Source organism: Crotalus tigris, unplaced genomic scaffold (genome assembly GCF_016545835.1).
Source record: "Crotalus tigris isolate CLP2741 ecotype Arizona unplaced genomic scaffold, ASM1654583v1 scf7180000020899.430614, whole genome shotgun sequence".
In the NCBI taxonomy this organism is placed as follows: Eukaryota; Metazoa; Chordata; class Lepidosauria; order Squamata; family Viperidae; genus Crotalus; species Crotalus tigris.
In genome coordinates this window covers 186,022-200,143 of record NW_024098244.1, presented here as the reverse complement: position 1 = coordinate 200,143, position 14,122 = coordinate 186,022, and the positions used below count along the sequence as shown (strand labels likewise).

General features: G+C 36.5%; 1 protein-coding gene across 17 annotated transcripts in view; it reads left to right on the top strand.

The window, feature by feature from the left end:
- Window positions 1–14,122, top strand: part of DNM2 (dynamin 2) — a 190,766-nt gene that overhangs the window by 101,075 nt on the left and 75,569 nt on the right. For 12 of the 17 annotated variants that reach the window (XM_039368681.1, XM_039368684.1, XM_039368680.1 and 9 more), the window contains exons 9-12: window positions 6,312–6,379; window positions 7,596–7,734; window positions 11,515–11,601; window positions 12,964–13,034. In XM_039368681.1, coding sequence (XP_039224615.1) covers window positions 6,312–6,379; window positions 7,596–7,734; window positions 11,515–11,601; window positions 12,964–13,034 — 365 coding nt within the window. Of the gene's footprint in view, window positions 1–6,311; window positions 6,380–7,595; window positions 7,735–10,599; window positions 10,739–11,514; window positions 11,602–12,963; window positions 13,035–14,122 lie in introns of all 17 variants that reach the window. The other 5 variants (XM_039368678.1, XM_039368693.1, XM_039368692.1 and 2 more) reach the window with 1 other exon arrangement.

Below are 14,122 nucleotides of genomic sequence, written 5' to 3'. Positions count from 1 at the left end.
CAAAATCATTAATATCTCAACAAGACTTAAGATTTTTGGAGAGAGTATAAGCAATTCCATGAAATTGCACAATTGTATACATGCTATTGTCTTCTGTGACACAATAATAGAACTAGGTCATAACAATTATAGCTTTTGGGTGGAAACCAATATATATGCATTGAATTGGAGCAGAATTGTAAGGGTGGATTGCTGCAGATTCTATGACTTTGAATAGGCTTATATGTAATATGGAACTGTACATTCCTTTAACCTTCTTGGAAGATCAAGTTTACAGTCCTCAGTCATGATTCTTCAACTGTAGATGCTCAGATTGCAGGTGTAACGGCAATTGGGTTTTGCATGCTTTCCTTCCTGATAAGAATCTTATCACAAACATTCACATTGTGAAGACTTTTGGTTGTCAAGAAACTGTGAAAATTATAGTACCTTTTTCTAAAAATAGTACATATATAACATATAGCATTAATACATTAATACAGAATTAATACAATGGCAATAAGCCAGCAGGCTAACCTAGAGTGGTAGTTGGGAATTTTTGTATAATCCTGCATCCTTCTTTGCATCCATGGAGATGTCTGGAAGTCTTCAAGCCATTAGATACCACCAGCCTTCCAGCAAGGAGATCACTGCTAGGCTGCCATAGCCTTAGATGCTTGACCCTGTCCTTTGCCCCTAAGCTCTGATTATGCCACCCACTCATCCATCCATTCTTAGCTCATGAGAACAGATATTAGTCCTGATCTGGCTCACAGGCTGTAGTTTGTTGACCCTGATCTAGAGTGGAAATAGCAGTACTATCTTTTCAAATTTTGAAGAGCTGTGCTAAATTATTTAATCTATATTTTACATACAGTATATTGGATCTAGCTATCATGTTAGATTAGCTCTTATTTAAATATATATCACATTAGATTAGCTCTTATTTAAATATAATTACCTTGTGTGTTACTAAAGTTTGCTACTAAATAGCTCAATACTACCATAGCTAAGAGACTACTTTTCTGTTTGAGTCTTTCTACTCCCAGAGAGATTTATTCTTAGAATTTTCAGTATGAAATGTTGCATTGTTGGAAATTAAACAGAACTTCATCAATAAAAGAATATTTTGCTTAGATTGTATCCACCATACCACCTCATTCTAATTTTTAGGCAATTCTGTGGGCTCTTACTATTGCCCTTAGCTTATTAGTCAAATATGGTACAGAATTGTTGGAATATGTAAATGTCCCCTTATTGAAACAGACACAGTCCATTTTTTTGAACTGCATCTTGGGAGTAGATAACTTGAAACCAATTCGAGAAGTAATAATATGAAGTCATCTGAGACTTCTGGTTTTGTGCCCATAGCGCATGGCCTCACAAGAGCGGACCTCCACTCCCCACGGCTAGTTTCGTCCCAAAGAGGTTACCATGAAGGAGGGGTGCCCCGTTGATCATGAAGCAACAGTGGTCGCTTCGTTTGATCCAGGGAAGCCCTCTGAACCTGACGGGAGAAAGGTTAGTGTGAGATCAGCGTCTAGCCCAAGCTACTTGCAGCCGAAATCCCAGAGCACGAACCTGAACATTGGTGAACAGCGTGCTTGGAATTGGTGAGAGTACTGATCTTTCTTCTATCTACTAATTGAATCCTTGAGAAAGTTCCCCAAAGCAAGAAAACCTCCGGAAGTGAAGGGAGGGGACCATATCCCCATTCCCTTACAGACGGAAGTGGAGAATTAATATTATGGAGGAAAGAGATATACTAACATTTGATTTAAAATACTACAGTCTGGACAAATCTAGGAACTAAGAAACTGTCAAGATTATACCCTAAAGAGTTTTCGATGGAATTATAAAAATATATAACAAAAATAACTTTTTGATTGGAAAAAAAGCTGAAAAAAGAAATAACTGCTGACATCTAGTGGAGAATCAGATAATAGAATACTAACAATACGGACTAAGAAATTGGCAGAATTTCTAGAAATAAACAAAAAGCTGTTCCTTTGAATTGTAAATAACCTTGAAGACAGCTGGGAACAAAGGAAGAGCCAGCTATAAGATTAAAAAGTGTCTGAAAGGAAAAAGAACACTTGGACTGTTGCTTAAATCTAAGAACTGTTTATGGAAAAGAAAAACCTTGGCTTTTGGCTAATCTTTTAGACGAGAATCTACAGGAAGGATTTAAAGTGGCTTAACATATTGAATTGTAATTTTGACTGACTAATAAATTGACTTTTGAATTAAAACATTGTTGAAAGTTTGTTTGAAGAGGGGAGACAACATGGATATCACATACGTATCAGAAAATGACAGGATGCCACATTCAATATTTTCTCCTGAAGGACTTAACTTGGAAAATCAAGAGCCTCCAGAAGTAATACTTCAAGGCAAGATAAATACTTTCCAGGAGGAAATATATGTAATGTTGGGACAAATACAAATGACAATAGACTCAAACCACAAGGAAATTTGAAACACCTTTGATGATTTAAATAAGCATATTTCCAATCTAAATCTACAATTAAAAAACACCCAGGAAATAACAATGAATGAACAAATAAATCAGATAACTGACTACAAATTAGAAGAATATGGTCAAATTGATGAAATAACAAATTAAAAGAATTACAATTTAACACAAACAGGAAAAAATATACAAGTTTCTGATACAACAACAAAAATAGAATGGACTATATAATTACCAAGAGAACCATCAAAGTTTGGGAGACAAAGTATTCATCTTACTTACTTCATCTTTTATATTCCCAACAACATTTGTAAAAACACAGGAACCGCTGGGTAAGTGGATTACATCAACTTGGAAAACTACTCGGCAAAAGAAGAAGACCAGAGACAGATACAAGAGATTTGACTCGCCCTACCAGATGGACAAACATTTGTTTGTTTGTTTGTTTTTTAAAAAAACAAGTTTTATTAACTTTCCAATTTTACAAAGCTCCAGGTATTAAGGAAGCAACATGGTGATTGGGTAATCCATAATAAAATAACAAGCTCTTTCATATATATGTCTGGTTACATCATCAAAAATTTCCTCTCTATTTCCCTTTGTTATTATATCACATTCAAGTAGATACATTGCTAGTTATAACTCAATCGGTTAAAACATTTATCAATATCTTTTGACTTATATGCTTCCATGTCCTGTTTATAACTTTTATCTAATTTCAGTTACAGTATTCCAGTTAGCTTAGTGTTCATAGTATTTAGGTTTCGGATAGCCCATGGTTCCCTTAGTTCATTACAAAATAGCTATCGTATCTAAGATACACATTATTTATCAAATAAATTCTTACTTTATTTCACAATCGTATTCTATTTCTCATCCTAATATCATCACTTATTAATAAAATAACCTTTAGCATCTCAATCCATCTTCTGTATTATAATTCAAAACTATTATTCTAATAATTAGTTTTTAGTTCCCTTATAAGTCTAAATCCTAAGTATTAAACCAGTTAATGTCTTTTAAAATCTCCTTAGCCCATTAAATAAGGTTTTAGGCTCTTCCATTAAAGGTTACATAAAGAAATCCCATTTTTTAAGTCTAACTCTGGCTTTTCTTTTGTGCCAAACAGGCTTCCATAGCAGAGCCTTTAAATACTCAGGTGGATCTCCCTTCATTCCTTCACATGTCATTTGAATCAAGGGAGACCATCCAGTTATCAATTTTTCAAGGAAGCTGGTCCCTTCATAGTCATTAGATTGTTGGCCTAATAACTTGAATTTCCATGTTTGGCTTAGTATATTTATCGTCAGTTCAGACTGGTCCTTCTTCCGATTTCAGCTGATTTAAATAAAAAGTCATGTTCAATGTTGTAGTTGTTGTTTGGTTGTCTGGGTTATCTAAATTCTCAATGTGCTGTGTAAGCAGGTCTTCAGCTCCTTCCGTCTTAGTGTTACTTTTTTCAGTTTCTGTTGCTGTTAGAATTGCAGGTTTTTTAGTTGAAATCAAGGTTTGGTATCAGGGTTCTGAGTAGGTTGTAGCTGGTATTCTTTAAAGTCCACTTTAGTGACAATTCCTTCTTCTGTTGCCTTTTGAGTTGTAATTTCATCACTTGAAATCTGGGCTGAATTTTGTAGCTTTGAGGTGGCGCCTTTATCTTTCAGTCTGGAATTCATTAGCTCAGTAGCCTCTAACATTTTTTCAAGTATAAGTTTGTAGTTAAGTTGTGGGTAGTATTCCTCCATTTCTGTGGTGTTTAAAGATAGTCCTTTAGTAGAGGCTATTTTGATAAAAGTCAATAAATGTCCATCTCCACTATAGATAGTTGTTTTCACCACCCAGCTGTTTCAAGTTCTTATCTTTTTTGATAGTGTCAAGGACAAGTATTAGTCTGGCAGGTCTGCTAGTCAGAAGAAAAAATTCACTTGCTGTACCAAATTTCACTACAAAATGTCCCCAGTAACATGTAAAATCTTTCCCAAACTCAAATTAGGCTTTTATCCAGTTTAAAAAGAAAAAGAAATATTCTTTTTTCCCCAGCTTAACAGATAGGTAAGATAATAAGTCTCTGTAGGAATAGAAACCTTTTGGGACCCCAAGTATCCAAAAATTACAAGTCCAATTATTTAGTCATTTAGTTTAGTTGTTCTTTTTGTTTTGTTTTGTTTTCCATAGCTTTGTATTTCCAGAGTAGGCAGAAGCCATAGGCAGAAGTTAAGAAGGGGGGAAAAAAGAATTTCCAAAGGCTTTTACAGGAAAGTAATTTGGAAGCAGAAGAGGTAAAGTAAGGTCTCACCCAGTTCTTCCACATTGCTTTCGTTGTGCTTGGTAGTGCTTTTGGCTTTTGGCTGGTACGCTTAGTGATTGGCCATGTTAATGGCCGGTCTTTTCTTCGTCGGTGCAAAGGAGCTGCCTCGGATCAAACAGAAGGGCTGCTGTCCTTCTGCAATCTGTCGAGGGTCCTCCTCAGCGGTGGTCACCCCTCCAGGGCGACTTTCGACCCTTTTCAGGGTCTTCTGACAAAGGGAAACCGGGCGGCGGAGAGAGTGCTCTTCTTGCGCGTCCGCTGGTGCCGCAATCTGGAACCGGAAGCCTCGTGAACAAACATTTGTTTCAGTATGGCTAAAAGAATAGAGAACTTTGAACATAAAGGAGCCCTATAACAAGAGGGATAAGAGATCTAAGTAATATAGTATGTTCCATAATATGTGAAATGTAAAAATAGCAGGTTGATGTAATTTTTATTAATATGTGAAATGTAAACTAATTAAAAAGGATGTTATATCTAGATACTATAAGATAGATAAAAAGTATAGTATTTTTATAATGCATGACAAAATATTGGGATGATGTACTTAAATGGGAAAATTGGGACAGTTAGATGACTAACATATGAAGAATTATGACTGATAAGAATTGGATGGAATATAAGGGAAATTAAGTGTAAACAAAAATTATGAAAGTAGGATGCATGCTGAACTAATGAAATGATGGTTATAAGAATAATATAAGCTGAAAAAAATGTCATACATAGAGGTTATTACTATTTGTATAACTATAAAAATGCCTATAATCATTTATATATTGAAAATATTAAGAATTATATTTTGGTTAAGGTTGAAGAAGGAGAATATAAATGGGGAAGGGAAGATGAAAGAAATATATCATTAATTAATATACTAATTATGAAATTATAAAACTTAATCATTATTGATTATTAATTATTATTGTCCTTTTTTTCTTGTTAAAATATAAACCAAGACAACACACTGTACACCAGGCACTGGAGATTGTTATAGTTAAAAACCAATAAAATATTTATAAAAAAATAAATAATAATATAAGGTCATCTAGTAATTAAAGCATTCAACTGTATGTTGAAGATTTTATCTATGGATCCAGATAAATTTCCAAGATCAATTTTGAAGAACAGATGCATAATATGCTTCCTAACACTTGGGCTTCCTAACACTTGGGCTGTCCAACTTTCAGATCTGAAGACTAATTATTAGTAGACAGCATCATTGTTGCTATGATTTGAACATTGACCATTGATAGATGCCCTTCACTTGTACAGTGAAATTCAGTAGCCTTCCTCCCACTAGATGGAAACAGAATTTATCCCTGTGATTGGATGAGAGGAGCTCCCTGTTTGTGGATGCTCTCCTTCCACTGGTGATGATGTATTACAATTAGTACCTTGCTCTTGCTATTATGTCCTCAGATGTTGTATCTTGACATAGGTTTGCATTATAAAATGATTGTCAATCATGACTTCACATAAATGCAGATTTTTTTGAAAAAGATCTGCAAATGGAAGAAAAGGAGGTCTTTTGGTCATATATTAGCATTTTTCTTTTAGATGGAGTTTGATGAGAAAGATTTGCGACGTGAAATCAGTTATGCAATCAAAAATATCCATGGTATAAGGCAAGTATTCAGACTGGACTAAATGTACATGGCATAAAATGTATATAATGATACTTATCTGGGACATCCAAGCAGCTGATAGTTTGGGAAGCCCTTGCTACTGAAAATGTTTCCCATTATCTTGAAATCAAAAAGAAAAATGTTGATGAGAATGTTGCACTGAAACATTAATTATTTTTATCCCACTTTTATTATTTTTATAAATATTTCAAAGCAGTGAACAACATTGTTAGGCTGAAAGAGAGTGACTGGCCCAAAGTTATCCCCCTGCCTAAGGAAGGGGACTTTTTTTTCCCCTTCTGCTTGGCCACTGGCCTGGTGCCTTAAATTTCTAGAGCAAACTGATTATTATGATTATCATATTGGCATGACTGGAGATTCACACCTAAACTACAACAACTTCCTGTTATTGAAAGAATTTCAGCTAGAGGGGAGGATGAAAAAAGCTCTTAGAAAATCAGATTGTAAATCTACTGAGAAGTTTTCGATTTCTGCTGTAACAGGATGGCAAGGGGAATGATTATTCCCTCCCATCTAGCAATTATTTATTTTGTTTATATTGCAAATGAAGATGTAGTTGACAGAAACATATGTTGAATTTGAGATTATATTGATTTGTATTTTTAGATTGCTAGCTATAGGCTAAGTGACTCCTGCTATTACACAAGAAAGATAAGTTACTATTTCCTGTTATTCCTAGCTGCTTGGGGGGGGGGGGGGGGCAGCAGCAAGCAAAATCCATTGCTTCCAGAACAGTTATTTTTTTCTCTGACAAAGCAAAAATACCCATTTTGATCTATTTTGTGGTTAGCTGTTTTTCACACTTCCACATTCTAGTTCTCTAATAAATAGTACAGGAATTTTTTTTTCTCCTAAAATCAATAATGTTGGCATTTCCTTTTTATATTCAAAGATATTATAAAAGCATTATAAAGAAGCATATTACAAATTCAGTTTGCAAAAATCTTTCAATAACAAATATGTATATTCATATCTCTTTCTATAATCTTCATTTTCTGAAGTCCTTGTTCCATCCCTATATTATTTAACTAACATTACTAGCAAAAGGAGGGGCTTGTTGCAACAGAAAAGCTGTCTGTTATGGGAGGGAATTGTGTTCTGGAATGTTGCCCATATTTAAATCTCTTTTTCCCCTCCTCCCCCTTTTTTCTCTTTGCTGTGTTTATGCTCTTTTGCCCTCCCTGTGCTGATATAGGACGGGACTGTTCACACCAGACTTGGCATTTGAAGCCATTGTGAAAAAGCAGGTGGTGAAGCTGAAAGAGCCTTGTTTGAAGTGTGTCGACTTGGTTATTCAGGAATTAATCAATACAGTTAGGCAGTGTACCAGTAAGGTATTGAACTAGCTATTGAGCTCTTACTTGACTGGGTTGGGAAAAACCTAAAACTGTACTATTCTATTTTTCCCAACTTGCCAAATACAACCTCCAAGAATTGCTGCAAACTTCTTCTAAAATCTTGATTGGCTAAAGTTGAGAATGTCCTGTTTCCTATATTTTTATAAAATGCTTAAATACAGCATTATGTGGTCCAGACAACAATCTTGTTATCACATTTCAGTTAGCCCTAGCTCTCTCCTATTTTCATCCTTTGATATCGAACAGAAGCATTTGTGGGCTGTCTGGAGGTTGTTCAAACTAGCAAGCAGATTTCTTCTTGGATCCTGGCTTTCTATTAAGTGCATGGCTTCTTGATCTGCCATTTCAACCACTCTCTGTGAATTTTTTTCATAGCAACAGAGCCAATAAAGCTAAAGTTGTTTTTGCAATTTAATCTTAACTACATTGGTTGAAGTAATGCGCTCTCTCTGTTCTAAAAGTCTCTCTCAAATAGGAATTCCATCATTTCAGTATAATTGGCTTGGCCATATGTTTAAAACCTGATTTCTCAGGAAACTGACTTTTCTCTGATTATATTTTTGGACTCAAAAGTAGGCTGTCCAAACCAAGATTTAAGGATCTCATTGTCTGTATATTTTCTTAATATTTTTTATAATTAGCAAAGTACTGAAGAACACTCTGTGAAGAGCAGTTTACATTGCTTGACTTTTGCCGTGCTATATGTGATAGATTAAATCTGTTTCTGACCGAGGAATTGAGCTTTTATTGATACACTGTGAAGAAGCCAGCACTTGCTGTCCAAGGTCCTTCAAGTCCCACTTACTCAAATGCAACAGAATCTCCTGTTGTCCGTCTGCCCATCCATCCATCAAATTTATTTGATGCCCATCTGGTATCGAAACAACTATGGGCAGCTTACAGCATTAAAACATTAAAATCCTAACATAAATATTTCTAAAACAAAAACCTGGAAATTACAATAAAAATAAAATTAAAATTATAGTTAAAAGTTGGGGAAGGAGGGAGCAGAATGCATGGAGGTGGGATTGCCTCTTAATTCATTAACCATCTCCAGAGTAATGTTCCTCCATCAGCACCCCATGCCCTTTGGCAGAGTCAGGTCTTCAAGCTCTTGTGGAAGGTCGAAAGGGTGGGAGCCAATCTCATCTCAGGGGATAAGATGTTCCAAAGGGCAAGAACCACGGCAGAGAAAGTCCTTTTCCTGGATCCTATTGGCTGGAATTCCTAGACTGATGGGGCCCGCAGCATACCGCCTCTGCCAGTGTAGGTGGGACAGGCCAGTTCCAGGGAGTGAGATGGTTCCTCAAGTAAGCTGGACCTATGCCATGTAGGGCTTTTACAACAGTAGTTGTCCAGCTGGTTTGTACTGAGATGCCATAGAATTCATTACAGAAGTCTTTCCCCAAAAGTATTGTATAAGACATTTTAATGTGAGTATGGAAATAACTTATTATTAATCTGAAAACAGGTACAATCAACCAGTGAAACAACTTACCCCCAGAAATCGTGGGTGCTCCATCACTGGAGATTTTTAAGAAGAGACTAGACAAACACCTGTCTGAGATGGTATAGGTTCTCCTGCTTGAGCAGGGGGCTGGACTAGAAGACCTCCAGGGTACCTTCCAGCTCTATTCTATTCAATCTATTCAAGATGACAGAGAAAGAGATTATAAGAATGATAAAATAGGACTACATGTAATTGCTACTGCAAAGAGGTATTGGTTATTAGTTCCATTTTTTGGTAGTGGCGTTTCTTTCGAGCTAAATGGCCAAGAAAGCATTGTTAGACTTTTTCTGGCCAAACTGTGGGCACTGAGATGCAGTTGAAGTGCTGATTTCTGAAAGAGGTCTCTTCTTTACTTATACAGCCATCATGTATGTAAGGGCCTATATACTGTCCTGGAATTTTTCTTAGTTCAAACTATTTGCTCTGCACATAGAAAACTTACATGTTACACAGAAATATTTTCATTGACATGGCTGGAGAATACATGGAAAAGCAGTAAGTTACATGAGTCTTGTGTCTTCTGATTTAGTCAGACAAACAATATCTCAGTTTCATGTTCCAGTGATGGTGCTAATTATCTATTGTAGAAGTAGAAAGTCAATAATTCTATTTATTAAAAGTGTCAATCATCACCTATATCCTTTTCCCCCCTACACTATATGCCTAGTTACCTGCTAAAAAGGCTTTCAGACATAGGCAGCCAACCAAAGTCAAACCTTAAGTATGAGGTACTCTGCAAAGCACGGTGCTTGAAAGAAGTTTAAGTCTAGTCTTTTGAGACAAAAACTTGGTGCTAGCATAGCTCTTCAGCAAAGCAACACTTTAAAGTGTGCTTCTGACATGATCAGAAACCTTGAAGTTTTTCTGCTCTTTTCTATGTTTATATTTGTACTTGTAACCCATGTGCCATAAGTTGGCCAATTATGCTCTAGACCAACAGGATAGCTGTAGGCACAGCCATAACTTTTTCCCTGCCACTATACTGAAACAGTTTTCATGAGCTTTGAGAATAGCAAGTAAGAGATGGACTTCCATGCTTTTACTGAAGACTACTGTGACATGGAATACTTTACAAGGATGAGATAGTCGGATTACAGTCCATTTGCTGCAGGATTTGAATCCTGTCTGAGGCTGCTGAGGAGCATAATTCTTGAAAGATCTTGGAAGGGAATTGCTCATTTTGACAATTCAAAAAGGATCTTCTTAAGGAAGTGCTGCTGCTTTTTCATTTTGCACACTACTAACCTTTTCAATCTCTTTTTCCCTCTCTGTCATTTTTCCTCTATTCTTCGGAATCTCTCCTTTGTGTTCATGCTTTCTGCATGGTGCAGGACGGGGCTCTTCACACCTGATATGGCTTTTGAAACAATAGTGAAAAAACAGATTATAAAGCTCAAAGAGCCCAGTCTGAAGTGTGTTGATCTGGTGGTCTCAGAGCTGGCCATGGTCATTAAAAAGTGTTCAGAGAAGGTAATGGGTCTGTACTCTTTTTTCCACTTTTCTGCTATCTCCCTAACTCTTGATAACACTTCAGGAGTATGGCTTCATATGGTTACTAGCTAAGTGAAAACCTGAATGCATTCAAATAAGAAGCAATGGACATTACACAAAGTTCCATTCTTCTAGTTAATTATTGGCTTAGTTCTCTTGAATCATTTGGGTCAGTTACTCATTTGATTAATTGAGATATAAGTTCCTTTCCTGTGGTTTCTTACACATGGATCGGCTATACAATTGAATCCTATAGTAATGCTGTGTCTTGGATTATAGCAACTATAGTTGTATTTGATTTGAAATGGAACAAAAGAACACTTTGCATAACTTCCTGTGAAGTATTTTCTCTATATTAAACATGTATGTCATTAAAGATGCTTTGGAATGTATACAATATTTAATGAACAATTCTCTCTAAGGAAAAAAAAGAACAATCAATTCTTATTTTCCCTGTGATATTAAGAAGCCAGTCTTCTGTGTACTCCTTTCTTCTACTAAATCAAAGAAGGATCGTGGGCTATTTCCCAGAAGATCATTGGAGAGTATTAGCGAAGTATTATGTCAAAATAGATTAATAAATTAAAATGGATCTGTTCTAAATTGATAAAAATAAATTTCTCTTACTTGATAAATCAATCCTTCCCCAGTGATGAAAGAAGGGAAGCAGCCCAACCCAGATCTTTTTCCTTGTATTTCTGTATAAATAGTACTTAAAACTGCAGAGATGTGATGTCTTATCCTATTGTCCTTAGCTTGGTTCCTATCCCAGGCTGCGAGAAGAGACAGAGAGAATTGTTACTACATACATCAGAGAACGTGAAGGAAAAACTAAAGACCAGGTAAACAGTCTGCTTCCTTGTCTTCTAGATAAATTTTTGAACTGACCAAGAATAGAAGGATCAGAATTGAAAAAAATAGTTCTTAAAAATGAATCCTTCCTTGTTTTTAATATTTGTAGTGAGCTGAAATTACTTTTAGGTTAGTAATTTCAGTCTCAGCAACTTTGATGCTGAACAATTGTGAAATACTGAACTAGGATTACAGCGTAGGATTTATAGTACTTCTATTTGAGGGCAGTGCAGATAGGTTTTGAAGCCATAACTTAAAAACAATTGCTGGACCAGACCAGCTCTCTGCATTTTTCCCTGTAATCCTTTTGAGGAGCTGCAGTAGTTGAGAAAACTGCAAACTCAGATTAGGGTCTTTTTAAAATAAAGCAATTTTTAGGAAACCAGTATAAGGTTAGTAGGGTATCCCAAAGGTGCTTTTTCAAGAGGCAACTGGATTTTCTTGTTTTTCTTTGAAAACGTTTCGCTTCTCATCCAAGAAGTTTCTTCAGCTCTGACTGGATGGTGGGGAATGGAAGGATTTATATTCCTTGCAGACAGCTCGTCATTTGCATTCTTTTAGAGAATTGTTGAGGCCATTTGGAGGTTTACCTGTGTCCTCAGGGTCATCTGAGTAGTGCAAATGGGTGTGGAGCCTTCTTGGAACTGCTGAAAGGACTGTGTTGTACACTAGAAATAGATGATGTTGTATCCCTCCCCCTCTGTTCAGAGAGGTATGTTCAATTTTGACATAGATGGCCTCTTTGACCCCTCTTTCAAACCAGCAGTCCTCTCTGTCCAAAATGTGGATTTTGTCTTTTAAATGCAAATGGTGAATCTTATCCTGATGGGTTTGTTCTCCTATATTGTGCCATGCATTTATGAAGTGATTGTTTTGTTTCCCCAATGTGCAAATCTGCACAAAGCAACCTGGAGATTGGAGTATAGGCTGGTGGGTGAACCCTGTAAGATTTGTATTCTTGTAAAATCTGTTCAGTATGTTTTTCTTTATTCATTGTAATCTGTTCCTTTATTTTATTGTTCTGGCTTTTATTCTGGTAAGTGTCCAGTATTGGCTAGAATTGGGTGTTCTTTAAATTTATGTGTGTATGTAAATAAATAAATGTTAATCTCCATAGATCAGACATGTCAAACTTGCAACGTCATGTGATGTTGCGCAACATATCGGGACGGTTTTGCCATTGCCGGCAATGGGGTGGGCATGGCTTCTGGATGACACTTCCGGCCCATGGGTGGCAGTTTGACACCCCTGCCATAGATGATCTTCTCCAAATGCAGAATGAAAGACTAGATGAATTAGTTTTTAAATTAGGTTGCTGTACGACTGAGAAACTTTTGTCATTCTTTTTTCAGATTCTCCTATTGATTGACATAGAGCTGTCCTATATCAACACAAACCATGAAGACTTCATTGGATTTGCCAAGTGAGTGTTTGCTATCTAACAAAGATCTAGAAAAGTATGTATGCTACATAGTATCTCTGTTCTTCACTAAAGACCACAGACATCATCTATCTAAATATCTGTTTTGATCTGCTAGATCAAGTAGAAACTAAGAATGCTTGATTTTATGTTGTTAAAGAAGCTTTGTTATAAAAACTTAGTTCAAGTGAAATTGATTAAAAAAAGTTTTATTACACTTTGGTTTGGGTGCTATTCTCTTTAGAAATTTGAGAGCAATACACTCTTTTGAAAAAAAAATCCAATAAAAATAGGAGTAAAAGTATTTTGTTGTTGTTAGTTGCGAAGTCGTGTCCGACCCATCGCGACCCCATGGACAATGTTCCTCCAGGCCTTCCTGTCCTCTACCATCTTCTGGAGTCCATTTAAGGTCATGTCTACTGCTTCAGTGACTCCATCCAGCCACCTCATTCTCTGTCGTCCCATTCTTCTATTGCCCTCAATCTTCCCCAGCATTAGGCTCTTCTCCAGTGAGTCCTTCCTTCTCATTAGGTGGCCAAAGTACTTGAGTTTCAACTTTAGGATCTGGCCTTCTAAAGAGCAATCAGGGTTGATCTCCTCTAGGACTGATCGGTTTGATCGCCTTGCAGTCCAGGACTCGCAGAAGTCTTCTCCAGCACCATAGTTCAAAGGCCTCAATTCTTTTGTGCTCAGCTTTTCTTATGGTCCAACTTTCACAGCATACAATGCAACTGGAAAAACGGCCTTGACTCTACGTACTTTTGTTGGCAGGGTGATGTCTCTGCTTTTTAGTATGCTGTCTAGATTTGCCACAGCTTTCCTCCCCAGGAGCAAGCGTCTTTTAATTTCTTGGCTGCAGTCCCCATCTGAGGTGATCTTGGAGCCCAGAAAAATAAAATCTGTCACTACCTCCATTTCTTCCCCATCTATTTGCCAGGAATTGAGAGGGCCCGATGCCATGATTTTGGTTTTCTTAATGTTGATTTTCAAGCCAACTTTTGCACTCTCCTTCTTCACCCGCATCAAGAGGCTCTTTAGTTCCTCTTCACTTTCTGCCATTAGAGTGGTATCATCTGCATATCTTAGGTTGT